General features: G+C 41.4%; 2 protein-coding genes across 2 annotated transcripts; both read left to right on the plus strand.

The window, feature by feature from the left end:
• Nucleotides 1–7,446: 7,446 nt before the first annotated feature.
• On the plus strand, nt 7,447–10,747 carry LOC144892346 (uncharacterized). The gene has a single exon (XM_078778436.1). It carries the CDS (start codon nt 7,516–7,518, stop codon nt 8,833–8,835), a length of 1,320 nt encoding a protein of 439 aa, XP_078634562.1. The 5' UTR covers nt 7,447–7,515; the 3' UTR covers nt 8,836–10,747.
• A 112-nt stretch (nt 10,748–10,859) lies between these two features.
• LOC144892156 (uncharacterized) lies at nt 10,860–19,699 on the plus strand. Its single transcript, XM_078777394.1, has 3 exons — nt 10,860–10,942; nt 18,316–19,250; nt 19,416–19,699. The coding sequence occupies exons 1-3, from the start codon at nt 10,860–10,862 to the stop codon at nt 19,697–19,699; spliced, it is 1,302 nt and encodes a 433-aa protein (XP_078633520.1).
• The last annotated feature ends 1,394 nt before the right edge of the window (nt 19,700–21,093 follow it).

Below are 21,093 nucleotides of genomic sequence, written 5' to 3' on the forward strand. Positions count from 1 at the left end.
TCCTCCAGAGCCAAGAAAATCTTTCAACTCAATAAATTCTCATATTGTCACATTGCCTCTTCAAAATGATTCAGTTCTGGAAGATGTCACGTGCTCATTTCCTCCAAGAGAATGACTTACAAAGCTAAGGCAAGCATTCTGTATTTGTCTCATCCAACTGTTATCAATTGTTTGTGCTGTTTTATCAATAGGTGACCATGTAGGAGGGGAACAGGTTTGACAGTTCAGTTTTGAGAGCAGAGAGATATTGTTTCCTGGCTCTCCTGAGGGTAGACACACTTGTTCCGAGCTTTGTGAAAGGAACTGAGATTACCTTCAGTTGGATCAGCCTTCCATGAGGTGAAGGCAAGTTGCTTCATGGCAACTGCCTCACCACAAGCTTCAGTGTACCCTAGACGGGAGGAAGGGTATGGCAACTGAAGACGAGAAGGGATAAATCTGTGCATGAGAGAGAGAGCAGTTTACTTTGGAAGAATTCCCAGGAAGAGTTTATGTCAGAGGCAGTAGAGACGGGAGACCAGTCCAGATGATTGATGGCTGCTTGAAGACCGTGCCAGTCGGCCTGAGTGAAATGTCAGACGCGTCGGTGCTGAGTAGGCTCTCTGAGAATGGCCAGAGAGAAGTCCACTTTAACAAGGAAATGATCAGAAGAACCGATTGGAGCAAAAAAAGAGCAGCAGGCATTTGCAGGGAAGTTAGTCATAACCAAGTCCAGAAGAGAAGATACTCCATTGACTGAGATCCGGGTCGGTAAATTTACAGATTGTGTCAGTCCCACTGAGTCGCAGAAGTCCTTTGCTGAGGAGCCATGGCTGGTTAGAGATGAACCCACACCCAGCCAGCTGGCATGATGACAGTTGAAGTCGCCACATATGAGGAAGAGAGAGTTGGGATGAGTTGATAGAAGTTAGTCCGTGTTGTCAGACAGGGAGACGTAAATGGAGTCATCACTGTTTGGAGAACGGTGCAGAACACATCTGAACAAAAGGTGGGAAAGGAGAGGAAGCCGTAACCAGATGTACTCCTGGGGGTGGGATGGAGAGAGGGCAGTGCAAGGAGAGTGAGGAGGATAGTTTTTGATAAAGATAGCAACCCCACTACCAGGACGAGGCTCAGGTCTATCATACTGGAGGAGGGAGTAACCAGGAAGAGATATTAAGGAATCAGAGACATCTTCAAGGAGGAAAGTTTCTGTTAAGCAGATTACGTCTGGTTTGTCAGAAGCAACCTTTATGGAGAGATCAATCAGATTTGAGCGAAGGCCCCAATTGTTTGAGGGCCATACCGTTAAGGACGAGGGAGGGGTAGCATCGGGTACAGGACAGTGGAGGGGAGGGGGAGGGGTAGGGTAAGATGAGGGGGGAGACGGGGAGGTAGGGAGAGCTGTTGATAGTGTGTCGGAGATTACAGTAGGGTTCGGAGAAAGGGAAGGATGAGGAGGACAAATGGTTTGATGGTGATGGGAAGAGGCACAGTGAGGTGTTAAATGAGAAGGAGAAAGGGTTAAATGAGAAGAAGGAAACTAGAATTGGAAGGGCGAGTTTCGGCTGGAGATGGAAGGAAGAGGTAGAAAATTAGGACATAAAGGGGGCGGGCGAGACAGCAAGCACACGTGCCCGCGAGGATAGAAGGAATTTTATTCATTTATTTATTGTATTTAAAACGTTAGACAATGGGTAGATGTTTGGGGAAGTGAGGGGGAGAAGTGAAAATCTAAGAAATAAGCAATACAGTGAAGGAAATAACTTAAATTCACAAAACACCGATGCAGGGAGGGAAGCCAAAAGAGACCAGGCATAAAGAGACGCACGCGGTGCGAACAGAAAAGTATTAATTTTACACAAGTTTGCATGAATTGCAAATCAAAACTAACTATAAACACACAGTAACACATGCACAATTAAATAATGAGTGGAAAATTGACGAAGACACGAATGGGAAAATACTTTAAATTAGCTGCCATGCAGAGGTCGAAGTCACTTCCTTATATTACTCGAGGGACCGGAAACGGAAGTCCTCATAAGCAGATTGTGTAATCCGTAAGCAGAGTCTCCAAGATAGGAAGCATCTCCAAGATAGACCCCACAGGTAGAGTCTCCAAAATGAAACAAGTTTTCAATATCTCCAAGGTAAAACTATTTTCCTGATTTTATTGAATTTAGTGAGTCTTCAAGGTAGGCTCCACATTTAGAACCATCGAGGCAGAACTCATGACATGTTTTTCCCAAATTTAGTGAGTCTCCACTTTGGCTGGATTATCAAGGTAAAACTCGGTCTGTGGGTCATGGTTGTTCAAATGGTCTTCAAACAAATCAATAATTTCACCCCAAGTTGTGGTAAAAGCGGTATTTTCATTTTGTATCTCAGATACAATTTCCTGTGAGAGAAAATAACAACGTATTAATTTAATACAAGATTATTAAATGTAAAAAATCAAACTCTGTAAATATTAAAAGAAACTCTTACCTCCATTGATAAGAGGTTTGAATCCAGTTCATCAATTTGAAGGTTTAGTTCCACACAGGGAGTAGGACTCAAAGGAACTCCAAAGTCACCGCACTCAAGCTCAGCACAGTAGTCCATTCTCAATAAAAGTAAAAAATTGTTTAAATTTAGCCTGTGTTTCAACCCTTTATATAAGAATGGTGGGTGTGGTTTCCTTTGGAAATTCCCTGAGAAAATCTCTGGGCAAGGCTTAACCAAGGGCAAGGCTTAACCAAGGGCAAGGCTTAGCTGGAAATTATGTAATAGTGGGTGGGGTTTATAAAAGTGGGCAGGGCTTGGGAGAAAGTGGACGTGGCTTAGGGGAAATGTGCGGGGCTTAGAAAAAATGATATGTGACTCAGGAGGTGCTCAAAGAAAATATGGGTGTTTTAGAATCAACAAGGGTTTGGGGGTCTATTGAGGATTTAACCTTTGTTAATGGCGTAGATGGGGAGGATTTGGAGGACAAAATCGAATTGAAAATCTAGCGAGTCAATAATTAACCTTAATTTTCCCCATTGACTTCAATGTTAAATTTTAGTGTGCGTCAGGGCCCCCATTCTCCTACTGCTGATGGCTAATCTCGGGGGGGGGGGGGGGCAGAAGAAAACATAACATATTGTTGCGGTTTTGTGTTTTTATGATAAAGGTCAATTTCCCCTCCTGGTTTAGTTACACTACAACACGTAGCCTCGTTTAAGCTCTGTTATTTCGTAGTAAATGTAAGCGTAGACCTTTCCTGTGTTTAGTTTTGCGTTGAGTAGGACAATGAGAGTTAGGTCCTTTACGATGCTTATGATGCCTCGATGCTTTGGGTTTTGGCGCGAAATACCACGAGGCCGGCCTGAACAAGTCGATCAAGGCCGAAGGTAGGCAGAGGAGCCGACGGTAAGCGCGAGCCGCCAATCAGGGCTCGAGGGGAGTGACCTACCACTGCGGCAAAAGGCGGGGTTTGGAACGTTCGAGTCGGGCTAAGGGCGGGACGATATAACCCTGTGCCGAGAGCCCCCACCTCAGTTATGAGGGGAGATGCGCTGAGATGAGTTATGAGATGCGCGCAGGGCAAGCCAGACGAGTTATGAGTGGAGTTGAGCTGGAGTCAGATCCCCGAGGAGGCAGACGAGTTGCGCTGTGTGAGTTATGAGAGTCGGTTCGGAGCGCTAAGTTGTGAGGGGAGATGCGCTCGTTAAGTTATGAGAAGGGGTGCGCTGTATTCGGTCCTCCGTTGAGTTACGAGTTACGGGGCAAATGAGTTGTGAGACCTCAGTTATGAGAGGGGATGCGCATGAGTTATGAGTGGAGTTGAGCTGGAGTCATATCCCCGAGGAGTGCAGACGACTTGCGCTGTGTCAGTTACGAGAGTGAAAGTGCTCCCCACGCTCCGTGCAGTTGTATTGATCGCGCTGTGAAAGACAGCCGTGCCGGACCACAGACGCGTGCATATTGCCTTCTGCCTGCTTTGCCGAGATACGCGCCGCGAGGATTTTCCTGCCTGCCTGCCTGCCTTCGCCGGGATACGTGCGGTGACCGCCAGAGGGCCACGCCAGATGAGCTGTTCGTTAGTGAAAACACCTCTCCGCCACGTTATTAAAGCACCTCACAGCCACGTTATTTAAAACACCTCACAGTCACGTTATTAAAAACACCTCACAGCCACGTCATTAAAAACACCTCATCACCACGTAATTAAAAACACCTCACCACCACGTAAACACCACGTAATTCAAAACACCTCACAACCACGTTATTAAAAACGCCTCACAGTATTAAAAACTCACAGTCACGTTATTAAAAACACCTCAGAGTCACGTTATTAAAAACTCCTCACATCCACGTGATTAAAAACACCTCACAACCACGTTATTAAAAACACCTCACATCCACGTTATTAAAAACTCACAGCCACATTATTAAAAACTCCTCAGTCACATTATTAAAAACTCCTCAGTCACGTTATTAAAAACACCTCAGTCACGTTATTAAAAACTCCTCAGTCACGGTATTAAAAACTCCTCACAGTCACGTTATTTAAATACTCCTCACAGTCACGTTATTAAAAACACCTCACAGCCACGTTATTAAAAACACCTCACAGCCACGTTATTAAAAACACCTCACAGCCACGTTATTAAAAACACCTCACAGCCACGTTATTAAAAACGCCTCACAGACATGTTGTTAAAACCACCTCACAGCCACGTTATTAAAACCACCTCACAGCCACGTTATTAAAACCACCTCACAGCCACGTTATTAAAAACACCTCACAGACGTGTTGTTAAAAACACCTCACAGCCACGTTATTAAAACCACCTCATCACCACGTAATTAAGAACGCCTCACAGTCACGTTATTAAAAACGCCTCACAGTCAGGTAATTAAAAACACCTCATCACCACGTGATTAAAAACATCTCACCACCACGTAAACACCACGTAATTCAAAACACCTCACCACCTTGTGATTCAAAACGCCTCACCACCACGTAATTCAAAACATCTCACCACCACGTAATTCAAAACACCTCACCACCACGTAATTCAAAACACCTCACCACCACGTAATTCAAAACACCTCACCACCACGTAATTCAAAACACCTCACCACCACGTAATTCAAAACACCTCACAGCCACGTTATGAAAAACACCTCACAGCCACGTTATTAAAAACACCTCACAGCCACGTTATTAAAAACACCTCACAGCCACGTTATTAAAAACGCCTCACAGACACGTTGTTAAAAACACCTCACAGCCACGTTATTAAAACCACCTCATCACCACGTAACTAAAAACACCTCAGTCACGTTATTAAAAACACCTCACAGCCACGTTATTAAAAACACCTCATCACCACGTAATTAAAAACACCTCACAGCCACGTTATTAAAAACACCTCACAGCCACGTTATTAAAAACACCTCACAGCCACGTTATTAAAAACACCTCATCACCACGTAATTAAAAACACCTCACCACCACGTAAACACCACGTAATTCAAAACACCTCACTGCCACGTTATTAAAAACGCCTCACAGTCACGTTATTAAAAACTCCTCACAGTCACGTTATTAAAAACACCTCACAGTCACGTTATTAAAAACACCTCAGTCATGTTATTAAAAACACCTCACAGCCACGTTATTAAAAACACCTCACAGCCACGTTATTAAAAACGCCTCACAGACACGTTGTTAAAAACACCTCATAGCCACGTTATTAAAACCACCTCATCACCACGTAATTAAAAACACCTCACCACCACGTAATTAAAAACACCTCATCACCACGTAATTCAAAACACCTCACCACCACGTAAACACCACGTAATTCAAAACACCTCACAGCCACGTTATTAAAAACGCCTCACAGTCACGTTATTAAAAACTCCTCACAGTCACGTTATTAAAAACCCCTCACATCCACGTTATTAAAAACTCACAGCCACATTATTAAAAACTCACAGCCACATTATTAAAAACTCCTCACAGTCACGTTATTAAAAACTCAGTCACGTTATTAAAAACTCCTCAGTCACGTTATTAAAAACACCTCAGTCACGTTATTAAAAACTCCTCAGTCACGGTATTAAAAACACCTCACAGCCACGTTATTAAAAACGCCTCACAGTCAGGTTATTAAAAACACCTCATCACCACGTAATTAAAAACACCTCACCACCACGTAAACACCACGTAATTCAAAACACCTCACCACCACATAAACACCATGTAATTCAAAACACCTCACCACCACATAAACACCATGTAATTCAAAACACCTCACCACCACATAAACACCATGTAATTCAAAACACCTCACCACCACATAAACACCATGTAATTCAAAACACCTCACCACCACATAAACACCATGTAATTCAAAACACCTCACCACCACGTAAACACCACGTAATTCAAAACAACTCACACAACGTAATTCAAAACACCTCACCACCACGTAAACACCACGTCATTCAAAACACCTCACCACCACATAAACACCATGTAATTCAAAACACCTCACCACCACATAAACACCATGTAATTCAAAACACCTCACCACCACATAAACACCATGTAATTCAAAACACCTCACCACCAGGTAAACACCACGTAATTCAAAACACCTCATCTCATAATTAAAAAGACCTCACCACTATGTAATTAAAAACACCTCACCACCACGTATACACCACATAATTCAAAACACCTCACCATCACGTAAACTCAAGTTTGATGGAGTAGTACAGTGACAACACAGCCACTGCCCAGGTATGTATTTATGGAAATACATATGGATGACTGATTGTATGTTTGTAATATATGTTGGATTTGATACATATGAATATTATATGATTTGTAATATACGTGATAATACATTTTTATAAACTATTTAAGTTAAAGAATTTGTTCTTTTCCAAAATACATATATTTTAAACCTTTTTTCACAATTTTTTTAACACCCTTAGGACATACACATGGGAGAGAAGGTGCATACAAAAAGTTTGGTACGATTTCACAGAAGTTTGAGGGAGGGGTTCAGTGATAACACCACACAGACACTGCACAGACTCTTTGTCCTGCACGGCGGCATCGCCGGGCGCCCCGCCGCGAGCTGGAGGATATGGTTTTTTTAAATTTGGAATGGGGGTGGTGTACCTTGAATGTATCTGAACTTGTTTTATGTTACATTCCAGTAGAATGTGGGGGAGGGGGGCATAGAAGGGGATAATTCCCCCTCATCAAAAAAGTGGTGGTGAGGCGATATGTCCCGTGCCCTACCCATCGACTCCCATGCGCGTACGACTTAGGTACGTTTGTCAGAATGTCAGAATGATGCTATAAGTATTGAACAGCATCTGATATATTTTTACAGGTCATGTGATGTTATATTTACAGGTGAATACACTGAATCTACAAGGGAGACTGCATCTTCTTTTATGAACGACGCAGACACATGCCCGCAGGACTCGCCAAATGAATCCAACAAGAGGACTTTTTACAAAGAAGAAAAACCAAATGAAGAAATGTTTGCAGAGAATAATTTTCACAAGGCTCACAAAGGAAAGAAAGGTGAATGTGCATGCAAATGCACAAATTGTGGAAAATCCTTCAGTCAGTCATCTTCCCTTAAAGTACACCTCAGAATTCACAATGGTGAACGTCCATACAAATGTTCAATTTGCGGAAAATCTTTTACTCAATCATCCACTCTTAAAACACACATGAGAATTCACAAAGGTGAACGCCCATACAAATGCACAACTTGTGGAAAATCCTTCATTCTTTCATCCAACCTTAAAATACACATGAGTATTCACAATGGTGAACGCCCTTTCAAATGTTCAATTTGTGGAACATCTTTTATTCAGTCGTCCTCCCTTAAAGTACACTTGAGAATTCACAATGGTGAACGCCCGTACATATGCACAATTTGTGAAAAATCATTTAATCAATCATCCACCCTTAAAACACACACGAGAATTCACAGCGGTGAACGTCCATACAAATGCACAATTTGTGGAAAATCTTTTAATCAATCATCAGCCTTTAAAACACACATGAGTATTCACAATGGAGAACGCCCATACAAATGCACAATTTGTGGAAAATCTTTTAGTCACTCATCCAACCTTAAAAAACACATGGCAGTTCACACTGGAGAACGCCCTTTCAAATGCACAAGTTGTGAAAAATCTTTCAATCGATCATCCATTCTTCAAACGCACATGAGAATTCACAGTGGTGAACGTCCATACAAATGCACAAATTGTGGAAAATCTTTTAATCAGTCATCCACCCTTAAAACACACATGGGAAATCACAAGGGTGAACGTCCATACAAATGCTCAATTTGTGGAAAATCTTTTAATCGACCATCCTTCCTTAAAAGACACATTATAATTCACAATGGTGAACGCCCAAATGAATGCACAATCTGTGGAAAATCTTTCATTCATCCATGTACCCTTAAAATACACATGAGAATTCACAATGGTGAACGCCCGAACAAATGCACAATTTGTGGAAAATCTTTTAATCAGTCATCCACCCTTAAAACACACATGATAATTCACAATGGAGAACGCCCATACAAATGCACAATTTGTGGAAAATCTTTTAATCAGTCATCCACCCTTAAAACCCACATGAGTATTCACAATGGAGAACGCCCATACAAATGCACAATTTGTGGAAAATCTTTTAATCGATCATTCAACCTTAAAAAGCACATGAAAATGCACAATGGAAAACGCCCATACAAATGCACAATTTGTGGAAAATCTTTTAGTCACTCATCCAACCTTAAAAAGCACATGAAAATGCACAATGGAAAACGCCCATAGAAATGTACATTGTATGAAAGGCTTTTTATTCGGTCCTCCAATTTGAAAACATACAAGAATTTACAGTGGGGAGAAAGAATACTACGAATAAAAATTCTCACACAAATGTAAAATATGTGGAAAAATAAATAAATCATGGTGTAATGAAAATGATGAACGAGGTATTTTTTCACAATTTTTGCATTTGTGTGGATATTCCTTTTTTTTTATTTTTCTTTTTTTTACACAAACCATTCCTTGTATAACAACATCGTCTCACACATGAATCAATTGCTTGTCCCCGCTTTTCATTGCGCGTCATGGGGTAACAACATCGTCGCTAACATGAGGCCGTACAAACGCACTATTTGGAGAAAATCTTTCATTTTGTCATTTCACCTGAAAACGCAAGTGAAAATTCACAATGGAGAACAAGGAGATTGCAAACAGACAATGCCCATACAAATGTAAAAAAAATGTGGAAAATCCTTCATCAAATAATGCGAGCTCATGCCGAACGACAGAATGTCCACACTGATGCACAATTTAAGGAAAATCTTTCACTCAATCATCCCACCGCAAAACACACTTGGAAGTAATAATTTGTGGAAAATCCTTCATGCAATCGACACACCTTGAAACATGGGAGAATTCATAATGGTGAATCCCGATACAAATGTGCAGTTTGTGACCAATATTTCTGGTCCTTCAGACAATCTCAAAACGTCCATGACAAATCATCCTGGCTTTTGATCACACTGACCAGAGAGCCTTTAGGATGTGCAGCCATGTGGGAATTTACTTTACGAGTTGAAGGGCCCGTCTACGACAGGGAGTAAAAACACTTTTGTACTGTTCTTCTCAATAAGCTCATATAACCATGTTCTGCGATCGTTTACTTAGTTTAAAAGGAAATTATTTTGTGTTCACATGTATCACGAATTTCCAACAATTCCAATTACATTACAATTTCTTTACAGCGTAAGTGCCCCCAAAAAGGTCATGCACTCTTTTTAATGTATACACAAAGAATTAAGTTAAGCACCCCTACACAACGAATTAAGGTAAGCACCCCCTAATATATATTCTTTGTGTATATGTATACATTGGCATATATTCTAAAGTATGTGAGATCAAATAATGATTGGTATGACATTAGTTATTGACGTTATTGACGTTATTGACGTCACTTACACGTTATTGACATTACACGTTATTGACGTTATTGACGTTATTGACGTTATTGACGTTATTGACGCAAAGATCGCTAGAGGTCTTCTCAGAACAATGACTGTACGTTAGAAAACATAAACGTCATCCACACTGTCCGTGATGGACCTATAGCTCCATACTTAAATTGAGGTGAAAATATGCCTAAAATTCCCAAAAAATTTCACCTTAAATTATGCAGAATAAAATATTGAAAACGGCATGATTGTTATGTTTTTATGTGACCATAATATCACTTCTCCAGAAAATATAGCAATATCATGGGTATATTACACTGTTTTGACGACAACAAACTTGTAATGTGCGAGGTTGTAAAAAAACGGGGGGGGTGCTTAACTTAATTCTTTGTGTATATGAAAAATGCAATTGCTGGAATTTCGGCTACATATGTACACATACGTAAATACATACTTACAAACATACATCCCACACTCCATAGATGATGATGATTGGCACAACTCTGCTGAGTGCAATCAGTGTCCCCTATTCAGAAGCCAGAATCCTGTGGGTAAAGCCACATAATTGGTGCTGCAACTAAATATTTCCCAATAATGGTGAACCCTCTTTTGTGGAGGGCACACTTTAGAACTCAGACTTTCCAAGAAGTGAAAAAGTGACGCAGATGCCGTCAATTGAAAAATATTTTCAACAAGATATTGAATTTTCATGAAAATGCCTGTTTGAATAAAGTGACTCCTTGCAACCGTGGCCACACTGATTTATTTTATGTGAGAGTAAAATGGAGTAAATAAAAAAAAGGAGCGGGCGAGATATTGACTTCAAATTCCAAATACCTGCGTACTCGGTCCAGTAGCATGCGATGGAGTGTCAACCCACCCATGATTGTAATCCTCGTCAAGAAACTTCTTCGGCAGCACAGCACTCTGTGTGGAGAATGGTACATGGTCATGGGTGTCCTTTCATGTTCTATCCCATTGGAAATTCGAGTCCTCCAGAGCCAATAAAATCTTTCAACTCAATAAATTCTCATATTGTCACATTGCCTCTTCAAAATGATTCAGTTCTGGAAGATGTCACGTGCTCATTTCCTCCAAGAGAATGACTTACAAAGCTAAGGCAAGCATTCTGTATTTGTCTCATCCAACTGTTATCAATTGTTTGTGCTGTTTTATCAATAGGTGACCATGTAGGAGGGGAACAGGTTTGAGAGTTCAGTTTTGAGAGCAGAGAGATATTGTTTCCTGGCTCTCCTGGGGGTAGACACACTTGTTCCGAGCTTTGTGAAAGGAACTGAGATTACCTTCAGTTGGGTCAGCCTTCCATGAGGTGAAGGCAAGTTGCTTCATGGCAACTGCCTCACCACAAGCTTCAGTGTACCCTAGACGGGAGGAAGGGTATGGCAACTGAAGACGAGAAGGGATAAATCTGTGCATGAGAGAGAGAGCAGTTTACTTTGGAAGAATTCCCAGGAAGAGTTTATGTCAGAGGCAGTAGAGACGGGAGACCAGTCCAGATGATTGATGGCTGCTTGAAGACCGTGCCAGTCGGCCTGAGTGAAATGTCAGACGCGTCGGCGCTGAGGAGGCTCTCTGAGAATGGCCAGAGAGAAGTCCACTTTAACAAGGAAATGATCAGAAGAACCGATTGGAGCAAAAGAAGAGCAGCAGGCATTTGCAGGGAAGTTAGTCATAACCAAGTCCAGAAGAGAAGATACTCCATTGACTGAGATCCGGGTCGGTAAATTTACAGATTGTGTCAGTCCCACTGAGTCGCAGAAGTCCTTTGCTGAGGAGCCATGGATGGTTAGAGATGAACCCACACCCAGCCAGCTGGCATGATGACAGTTGAAGTCGCCACATATAAGGAAGAGAGAGTTGGGATGAGTTGATAGAATTTAGTCCGTGTTGTCAGACAGGGAGACGTAAATGGAGTCATCACTGTTTGGAGAACGGTGCAGAACACATCTGAACAAAAGGTGGGAAAGGAGAGGAAGCCGTAGCCAGAGGTACTCCTGGGGGTGGCATGGAGAGAGGGCAGTGCAAGGAGAGTGAGGAGGATAGTTTTTGATAAAGATAGCAACCCCACTACCAGGACGAGGCTCAGGTATATCATACCGGAGGAGGGAGTAACCAGGAAGAGATATTAAGGAATCAGAGACATCTTCAAGGAGGAAAGTTTCTGTTAAGCAGATTACGTCTGGTTTGTCAGAAGCAACCTTCATGGAGAGATCAATCAGATTTGAGCGAAGGCCCCAATTGTTTGAGGGCCATACCATTAAGGACGAGGGAGGGGGAGCATCGGGTACAGGACAGTGGAGGGGAGGGGAGGGGTAGGGTAAGATGAGGGGAGAGAGGGGGAGGTAGGTAGAGCTGTTGATAGTGTGTCGTAGATTACAGTAGGGTTCGGAGAAAGGGAAGGATGAGGAGGACAAATGGTTTGATGGTGATGGGAAGAGGCACAGTGAGGTGTTAAATGAGAAGGAGAAAGGGTTAAATGAGAAGAAGGAAACTAGAATTGGAAGGGCGAGTTTCGGCTGGAGATGGAAGGAAGAGGTAGAAAATTAGGACATAAAGGGGGCGGGCGAGACAGCAAGCACACGTGCCCGCGATGATAGAAGGAATTTTATTCATTTATTTATTGTATTTAAAACGTTAGACAATGGGTAGATGTTTGGGGAAGTTAGGGGGAGAAGAGAAAATCTAAGAAATAAGCAATACAGTGAAGGAAATAACTTAAATTCACAAAACACCGATGCAGGGAGGGAAGCCAAAAGAGACCAGGCATAAAGAGACGCACGCGGTGCGAACAGAAAGGTATTAATTTTACACAAGTTTGCATGAATTGCAAATCAAAACTAACTATAAACACACAGTAACACATGCACAATTAAATAATGAGTGGAAAATTGACGAAGACACGAATGGAAAAATACTTTAAATTAGCTGCCATGCAGAGGTCGAAGTCACTTCCTTACTCGAGGGACCGGAAACGGAAGTCCTCATAAGCAGATTGTGTAATCCGTAAGCAGAGTCTCCAAGATAGGAAGCATCTCCAAGATAGACCCCACAGGTGGAGTCTCCAAAATGAAACAAGTTTTCAAAATCTCCAAGGTAAAACTCTTTTCCTGATTTTATTGAATTTAGTGAGTCTTCAAGGTAGGCTCCACATTTAGAACCATCGAGGCAGAACTCATGACATGTTTTTCCCAAATTTAGTGAGTCTCCACTTTGGCTGGATTATCAAGGTAAAACTCGGTCTGTGGGTCATGGTTGTTCAAATGGTCTTCAAACAAATCAATAATTTCACCCCAAGTTGTGGTAAAAGTGGTATTTTCATTTTTTATCTCAGATACAATTTCCTGTGAGAGAAAATAACAACGTATTAATTTAATACAAGATTATTAAATGTAAAAAATCAAACTCTGTATATATTAAAAGAAACTCTTACCTCCATTGATAAGAGGTTTGAATCCAGTTCATCAATTTGAAGGTTTAGTTCCACACAGGGAGTAGGACTCAAAGGAACTCCAAAGTCACCGCACTCAAGCTCAGCACAGGAGTCCATTCTCAATAAAAGTAAAAAATTGTTTAAATTTAGCCTGTGTTTCAACCCTTTATATAAGAATGGTGGGTGTGGTTTCCTTTGGAAATTCCCTGAGAAAATCTCTGGGCAAGGCTTAACCAAGGGCAAGGCTTAACCAAGGGCAAGGCTTAGCTGGAAATTATGTAATAGTGGGTGGGGTTTATAAAAGTGGGCAGGGCTTGGGAGAAAGTGGACGTGGCTGAGGGGAAATGTGCGGGGCTTAGAAAAAATGATATGTGACTCAGGAGGTGCTCAAAGAAAATATGGGTGTTTTAGAATCAACAAGGGTTTGGGGGTCTATTGAGGATTTAACCTTTGTTAATGGCGTAGATGGGGAGGATTTGGAGGACAAAATCGAATTGAAAATCTAGCGAGTCAATAATTAACCTTAATTTTCCCCATTGACTTCAATGTTAAATTTTAGTGTGCGTCAGGGTCCCCATTCTCCTACTGCTGATGGCTAATCTCGGGGGGGGGGGGGGGGGGGGCAGAAGAAAACATAACATATTGTTGCGGTTTTGTGTTGTTATGATAAAGGTTAATTTCCCCTCCTGGTTTAGTTACACTACAAGACGTAGCCTCGTTTAAGCTCTGTTATTTCGTAGTAAATGTAAGCGTAGACCTTTCCTGTGTTTAGTTTTGCGTTGAGTAGGACAATGAGAGTTAGGTCCTTTACGATGCTTATGATGCCTCGATGCTTTGGGTTTTGGCGCGAAATACCACGAGGCCGGCCTGAACAAGTCGATCAAGGCCGAAGGTAGGCAGAGGAGCCGACGGTAAGCGCGAGCCGCCAATCAGGGCTCGAGGGGAGTGACCTACCACTGCGGCAAAAGGCGGGGTTTGGAACGTTCGAGTCGGTCTAAGGGCGGGACGATATAACCCTGTGCCGAGAGCCCCCACCTCAGTTATGAGGGGAGATGCGCTGAGATGAGTTATGAGATGCGCGCAGGGCAAGCCAGACGAGTTATGAGTGGAGTTGAGCTGGAGTCAGATCCCCGAGGAGGCAGACGAGTTGCGCTGTGTGAGTTATGAGAGTCGGTTCGGAGCGCTAAGTTGTGAGGGGAGATGCGCTCGTTAAGTTATGAGAAGGGGTGCGCTGTATTCGGTCCTCCGTTGAGTTACGAGTTACGGGGCAAATGAGTTGTGAGACCTCAGTTATGAGAGGGGATGCGCATGAGTTATGAGTGGAGTTGAGCTGGAGTCATATCCCCGAGGAGTGCAGACGACTTGCGCTGTGTCAGTTACGAGAGTGAAAGTGCTCCCCACGCTCCGTGCAGTTGTGTTGATCGCGCTGTGAAAGACAGCCGTGCCGGACCACAGACGCGTGCATATTGCCTTCTGCCTGCTTTGCCGAGATACGCGCCGCGAGGATTTTCCTGCCTGCCTGCCTGCCTGCCTTCGCCGGGATACGTGCGGTGACCGCCAGAGGGCCACGCCAGATGAGCTGTTCGTTAGTGAAAACACCTCTCCGCCACGTTATTAAAGCACCTCACAGCCACGTTATTTAAAACACCTCACAGTCACGTTATTAAAAACACCTCACAGCCACGTTATTAAAAACACCTCATCACCACGTAATAAAAAACACCTCACCACCACGTAAACACCACGTAATTCAAAACACCTCACAACCACGTTATTAAAAACGCCTCACAGTCACGTTATTAAAAACTCACAGTCACGTTATTAAAAACACCTCAGAGTCACGTTATTAAAAACTCCTCACATCCACGTGATTAAAAACACCTCACAACCACGTTATTAAAAACACCTCACAGCCACATTATTAAAAACTCCTCAGTCACATTATTAAAAACTCCTCAGTCACGTTATTAAAAACACCTCAGTCACGTTATTAAAAACTCCTCAGTCACGGTATTAAAAACTCCTCACAGTCACGTTATTTAAATACTCCTCACAGTCACGTTATTAAAAACACCTCACAGCCACGTTATTAAAAACACCTCACAGCCACGTTATTAAAAACACCTCACAGCCACGTTATTAAAAACACCTCACAGCCACGTTATTAAAAACGCCTCACAGACATGTTGTTAAAAACACCTCACAGCCACGTTATTAAAAACGCCTCACAGACATGTTGTTAAAAACACCTCACAGCCACGTTATTAAAACCACCTCACAGCCACGTTATTAAAACCACCTCACAGCCACGTTATTAAAACCACCTCACAGCCACGTTATTAAAAACACCTCACAGACGTGTTGTTAAAAACACCTCACAGCCACGTTATTAAAACCACCTCATCACCACGTAATTAAGAACGCCTCACAGTCACGTTATTAAAAACGCCTCACAGTCAGGTAATTAAAAACACCTCATCACCACGTGATTAAAAACATCTCACCACCACGTAAACACCACGTAATTCAAAACACCTCACCACCTTGTGATTCAAAACGCCTCACCACCACGTAATTCAAAACATCTCACCACCACGTAATTCAAAACACCTCACCACCACGTAATTCAAAACACCTCACCACCACGTAATTCAAAACACCTCACCACCACATAATTCAAAACATCTCACCACCACGTAATTCAAAACACCTCACAGCCACGTTATGAAAAACACCTCACAGCCACGTTATTAAAAACACCTCACAGCCACGTTATTAAAAACACCTCACAGCCACGTTATTAAAAACGCCTCACAGACACGTTGTTAAAAACACCTCACAGCCACGTTATTAAAACCACCTCATCACCACGTAACTAAAAACACCTCAGTCACGTTATTAAAAACACCTCACAGCCACGTTATTAAAAACACCTCATCACCACGTAATTAAAAACACCTCACAGCCACGTTATTAAAAACACCTCACAGCCACGTTATTAAAAACACCTCACAGCCACGTTATTAAAAACACCTCATCACCACGTAATTAAAAACACCTCACCACCACGTAAACACCACGTAATTCAAAACACCTCACTGCCACGTTATTAAAAACGCCTCACAGTCACGTTATTAAAAACTCCTCACAGTCACGTTATTAAAAACACCTCACAGTCACGTTATTAAAAACACCTCAGTCATGTTATTAAAAACACCTCACAGCCACGTTATTAAAAACACCTCACAGCCACGTTATTAAAAACGCCTCACAGACACGTTGTTAAAAACACCTCATAGCCACGTTATTAAAACCACCTCATCACCACGTAATTAAAAACACCTCACCACCACGTAATTAAAAACACCTCATCACCACGTAATTCAAAACACCTCAGTCATGTTATTAAAAACGCCTCACAGTCACGTTATTAAAAACTCCTCACAGTCACGTTTTTAAAAACACCTCACAGTCACGTTATTAAAACCACCTCATCACCACGTAATTAAAAACACCTCACCACCACGTAATTAAAAACACCTCATCACCACGTAATTCAAAACACCTCAGTCACGTTATTAAAAACACCTCACAGTCACGTTATTAAAAACCCCTCACATCCACGTTATTAAAAACTCACAGCCACATTATTAAAAACTCCTCACAGTCACGTTATTAAAAACTCAGTCACGTTATTAAAAACCCCTCAGTCACGTTATTAAAAACACCTCAGTCACGTTATTAAAAACTCCTCAGTCACGGTATTAAAAACACCTCACAGCCACGTTATTAAAAACGCCTCACAGTCAGGTTATTAAAAACACCTCATCACCACGTAATTAAAAACACCTCACCACCACGTAATTAAAAACACCTCACCACCACGTAAACACCACGTAATTCAAAACAACTCACACAACGTAATTCAAAACACCTCACCACCACGTAAACACCACGTCATTCAAAACACCTCACCACCACATAAACACCATGTAATTCAAAACACCTCACCACCACATAAACACCATGTAATTCAAAACACCTCACCACCACATAAACACCATGTAATTCAAAACACCTCACCACCAGGTAAACACCACGTAATTCAAAACACCTCATCTCATAATTAAAAAGACCTCACCACTATGTAATTAAAAACACCTCACCACCACGTATACACCACATAATTCAAAACACCTCACCATCACGTAAACTCAAGTTTGATGGAGTAGTACAGTGACAACACAGCCACTGCCCAGGTATGTATTTATGGAAATACATATGGATGACTGATTGTATGTTTGTAATATATGTTGGATTTGATACATATGAATATTATATGATTTGTAATATACGTGATAATACATTTTTATAAACTATTGAAGTTAAAGAATTTGTTCTTTTCCAAAATACATATATTTTAAACCTTTTTTCACAATTTTTTTAACACCCTTAGGACATACACATGGGAGAGAAGGTGCATACAAGAAGTTTGGTACGATTTCACAGAAGTTTGAGGGAGGGGTTCAGTGATAACATCACACAGACACTGCACAGACTCTTTGTCCTGCACGGCGGCATCGCCGGGCGCCCCGCCGCGAGCTGGAGGATATGGTTTTTTAAAATTTGGAATGGGGGTGGTGTACCTTGAATGTATCTGAACTTGTTTTATGTTACATTCCAGTAGAATGTGGGGGAGGGGGGCATAGAAGGGGATAATTCCCCCTCATCAAAAAAGTGGTGGTGAGGCGATATGTCCCGTGCCCTACCCATCGACTCCCATGCGCGTACGACTTAGGTACGTTTGTCAGAATGTCAGAATGATGCTATAAGTATTGAACAGCATCTGATATATTTTTACAGGTCATGTGATGTTATATTTACAGGTGAATACACTGAATCTACCAGGGAGACTGCATCTACTTTTATGAACGACGCAGACACATGCCCGCAGGACTCACCAAATGAATCCAACAAGAGGACTTTTTACAAAGAAGAAAAACCAAATGAAGAAATGTTTGCAGAGAATAATTTTCACAAGGCTCACAAAGGAAAGAAAGGTGAATGTGCATGCAAATGCACAAATTGTGGAAAATCCTTCAGTCAGTCATCTTCCCTTAAAGTACACCTCAGAATTCACAATGGTGAACGTCCATACAAATGTTCAATTTGCGGAAAATCTTTTACTCAATCATCCACTCTTAAAGTACACTTGAGAATTCACAATGGTGAACGCCCGTACATATGCACAATTTGTGAAAAATCCTTCATTCTTTCATCCAACCTTAAAATACACATGAGTATTCACAATGGTGAACGCCCTTTCAAATGTTCAATTTGTGGAACATCTTTTATTCAGTCGTCCTCCCTTAAAGTACACTTGAGAATTCACAATGGTGAACGCCCGTACATATGCACAATTTGTGAAAAATCATTTAATTGTTCATCCACCCTTAAAACACACACGAGAATTCACAGCGGTGAACGTCCATACAAATGCACAATTTGTGGAAAATCTTTTAATCAATCATCAGCCCTTAAAACACACATGAGTATTCACAATAGAGAACGCCCATACAAATGCACAATTTGTGGAAAATCTTTTAGTCACTCATCCAACCTTAAAAAACACATGGCAGTTCACACTGGAGAACGCCCTTTCAAATGCACAATTTGTGAAAAATCATTTAATTGTTCATCCACCCTTAAAACACACATGAGGATTCACAATGGAGAACGCCCTTTCAAATGCACAAGTTGTGAAAAATCTTTCAATCGATCATGCATTCTTCAAACACATGAGAATTCACAGTGGTGAACGTCCATACAAATGCACAAATTGTGGAAAATCTTTTAATCAGTCATCCACCCTTAAAACACACATGGGAAATCACAAGGGTGAACGTCCATACAAATGCACGAATTGTGGAAAATCTTTTAATCGACCATCCTTCCTTAAAAACACATTATAATTCACAATGGTGAACGCCCAAATGAATGCACAATTTGTGGAAAATCTTTTAATCAGTCATCCACCCTTAAAACCCACATGAGTATTCACAATGGAGAACGCCCATACAAATGCACAATTTGTGGAAAATCTTTTAGTCACTCATCCAACCTTAAAAAGCACATGAGTATTCACAATGGAGAACGCCCATACAAATGCACAATTTGTGGAAAATCTTTTAGTCACTCATCCAACCTTAAAAAGCACATGAGTATTCACAATGGAGAACGCCCATGAAAATGCACAATGGAAAACGCCCATAGAAATGTACATTGTATGAAAGGCTTTTTATTCGGTCCTCCAATTTGAAAACATACAAGAATTTACAGTGGGGAGAAAGAATACTACGAATAAAAATTCTCACACAAATGTAAAATATGTGGAAAAATAAATAAATCATGGTGTAATGAAAATGATGAACGAGGTATTTTTTCACAATTTTTGCATTTGTGTGGATATTCCTTTTTTTTTTTTTTTTTTTTTTTACACAAACCATTCCTTGTATAACAACATCGTCTCACACATGAATCAATTGCTTGTCCCCGCTTTTCATTGCGCGTCATGGGGTAACAACATCGTCGCTAACATGAGGCCGTACAAACGCACTATTTGGAGAAAATCTTTCATTTTGTCATTTCACCTGAAAACGCAAGTGAAAATTCACAATGGAGAACAAGGAGATTGCAAACAGACAATGCCCATACAAATGTAAAAAAAATGTGGAAAATCCTTCATCAAATAATGCGAGCTCATGCCGAAGGAGAGAATGTCCACACTGATGCACAATTTAAAGAAAATCTTTCACTCAATCATCCCACCGCAAAACACACTTGGAAGTAATAATTTGTGGAAAATCCTTCATGCAATCGACACACCTTGAAACATGGGAGAATTCATAATGGTGAATCCCGATACAAATGTGCAGTTTGTGACCAATATTTCTGGTCCTTCAGACAATCTCAAAACGTCCATGACAAATCATCCTGGCTTTTGATCACACTGACCAGAGAGCCTTTAGGATGTGCAGCCATGTGGGAATTTACTTTACGAGTTGAAGGGCCCGTCTACGACAGGGAGTAAAAACACTTTTGTACTGTTCTTCTCAATAAGCTCATATAACCATGTTCTGCGATCGTTTACTTAGTTTAAAAGGAAATTATTTTGTGTTCACATGTATCACGAATTTCCAACAATTCCAATTACATTACAATTTCTTTACAGCGTAAGTGCCCCCAAAAAGGTCATGCACTCTTTTTAATGTATGAAAAATGCAATTGCTGGAATTTCGGCGACATATGTACACATACGTAAATACATACTTACAAACATACATCCCACACTCCATAGATGATGATGATTGGCACAACTCTGCTGAGTGCAATCAGTGTCCCCTATCCAGAAGCCAGAATCCTGTGGGTAAAGCCACATAATTCGTGCTGCAACTAAAAATTTCCCAATAATGGTGAACCCTCTTTTGTGGAGGGCACACTTTAGAACTCAGACTTTCCAAGAAGTGAAAAAGTGACGCAGATGCCGTCAATTGAAAAATATTTTCAACAAGATATTGAATTTTCATGAAAATGCCTGTTTGAATAAAGTGACTCCTTGCAACCGTGGCCACACTGATTTAT

This window comes from Myxine glutinosa, chromosome 5 (genome assembly GCF_964187855.1).
Source record: "Myxine glutinosa chromosome 5, kmMyxGlut1.1, whole genome shotgun sequence".
NCBI lineage: Eukaryota > Metazoa > Chordata > Myxini > Myxiniformes > Myxinidae > Myxine > Myxine glutinosa.

Bases quoted from the DNA above. Each gene is read 5' to 3' on its own strand.
- LOC144892156 (XM_078777394.1), top strand. From the start codon at position 10,860: ATGCGATGGAGTGTCAACCCACCCATGATTGTAATCCTCGTCAAGAAA. The intron at 10,943-18,315 runs GTACATGGTCAT...ATATTTTTACAG, and splicing joins AGCACTCTGTGTGGAGAATG to GTCATGTGATGTTATATTTA. The intron at 19,251-19,415 runs ATGAGAATTCAC...TTCCTTAAAAAC, and splicing joins ATCATGCATTCTTCAAACAC to ACATTATAATTCACAATGGT.
- LOC144892346 (XM_078778436.1), top strand. From the start codon at position 7,516: ATGTTTGCAGAGAATAATTTTCACAAGGCTCACAAAGGAAAGAAAGGT.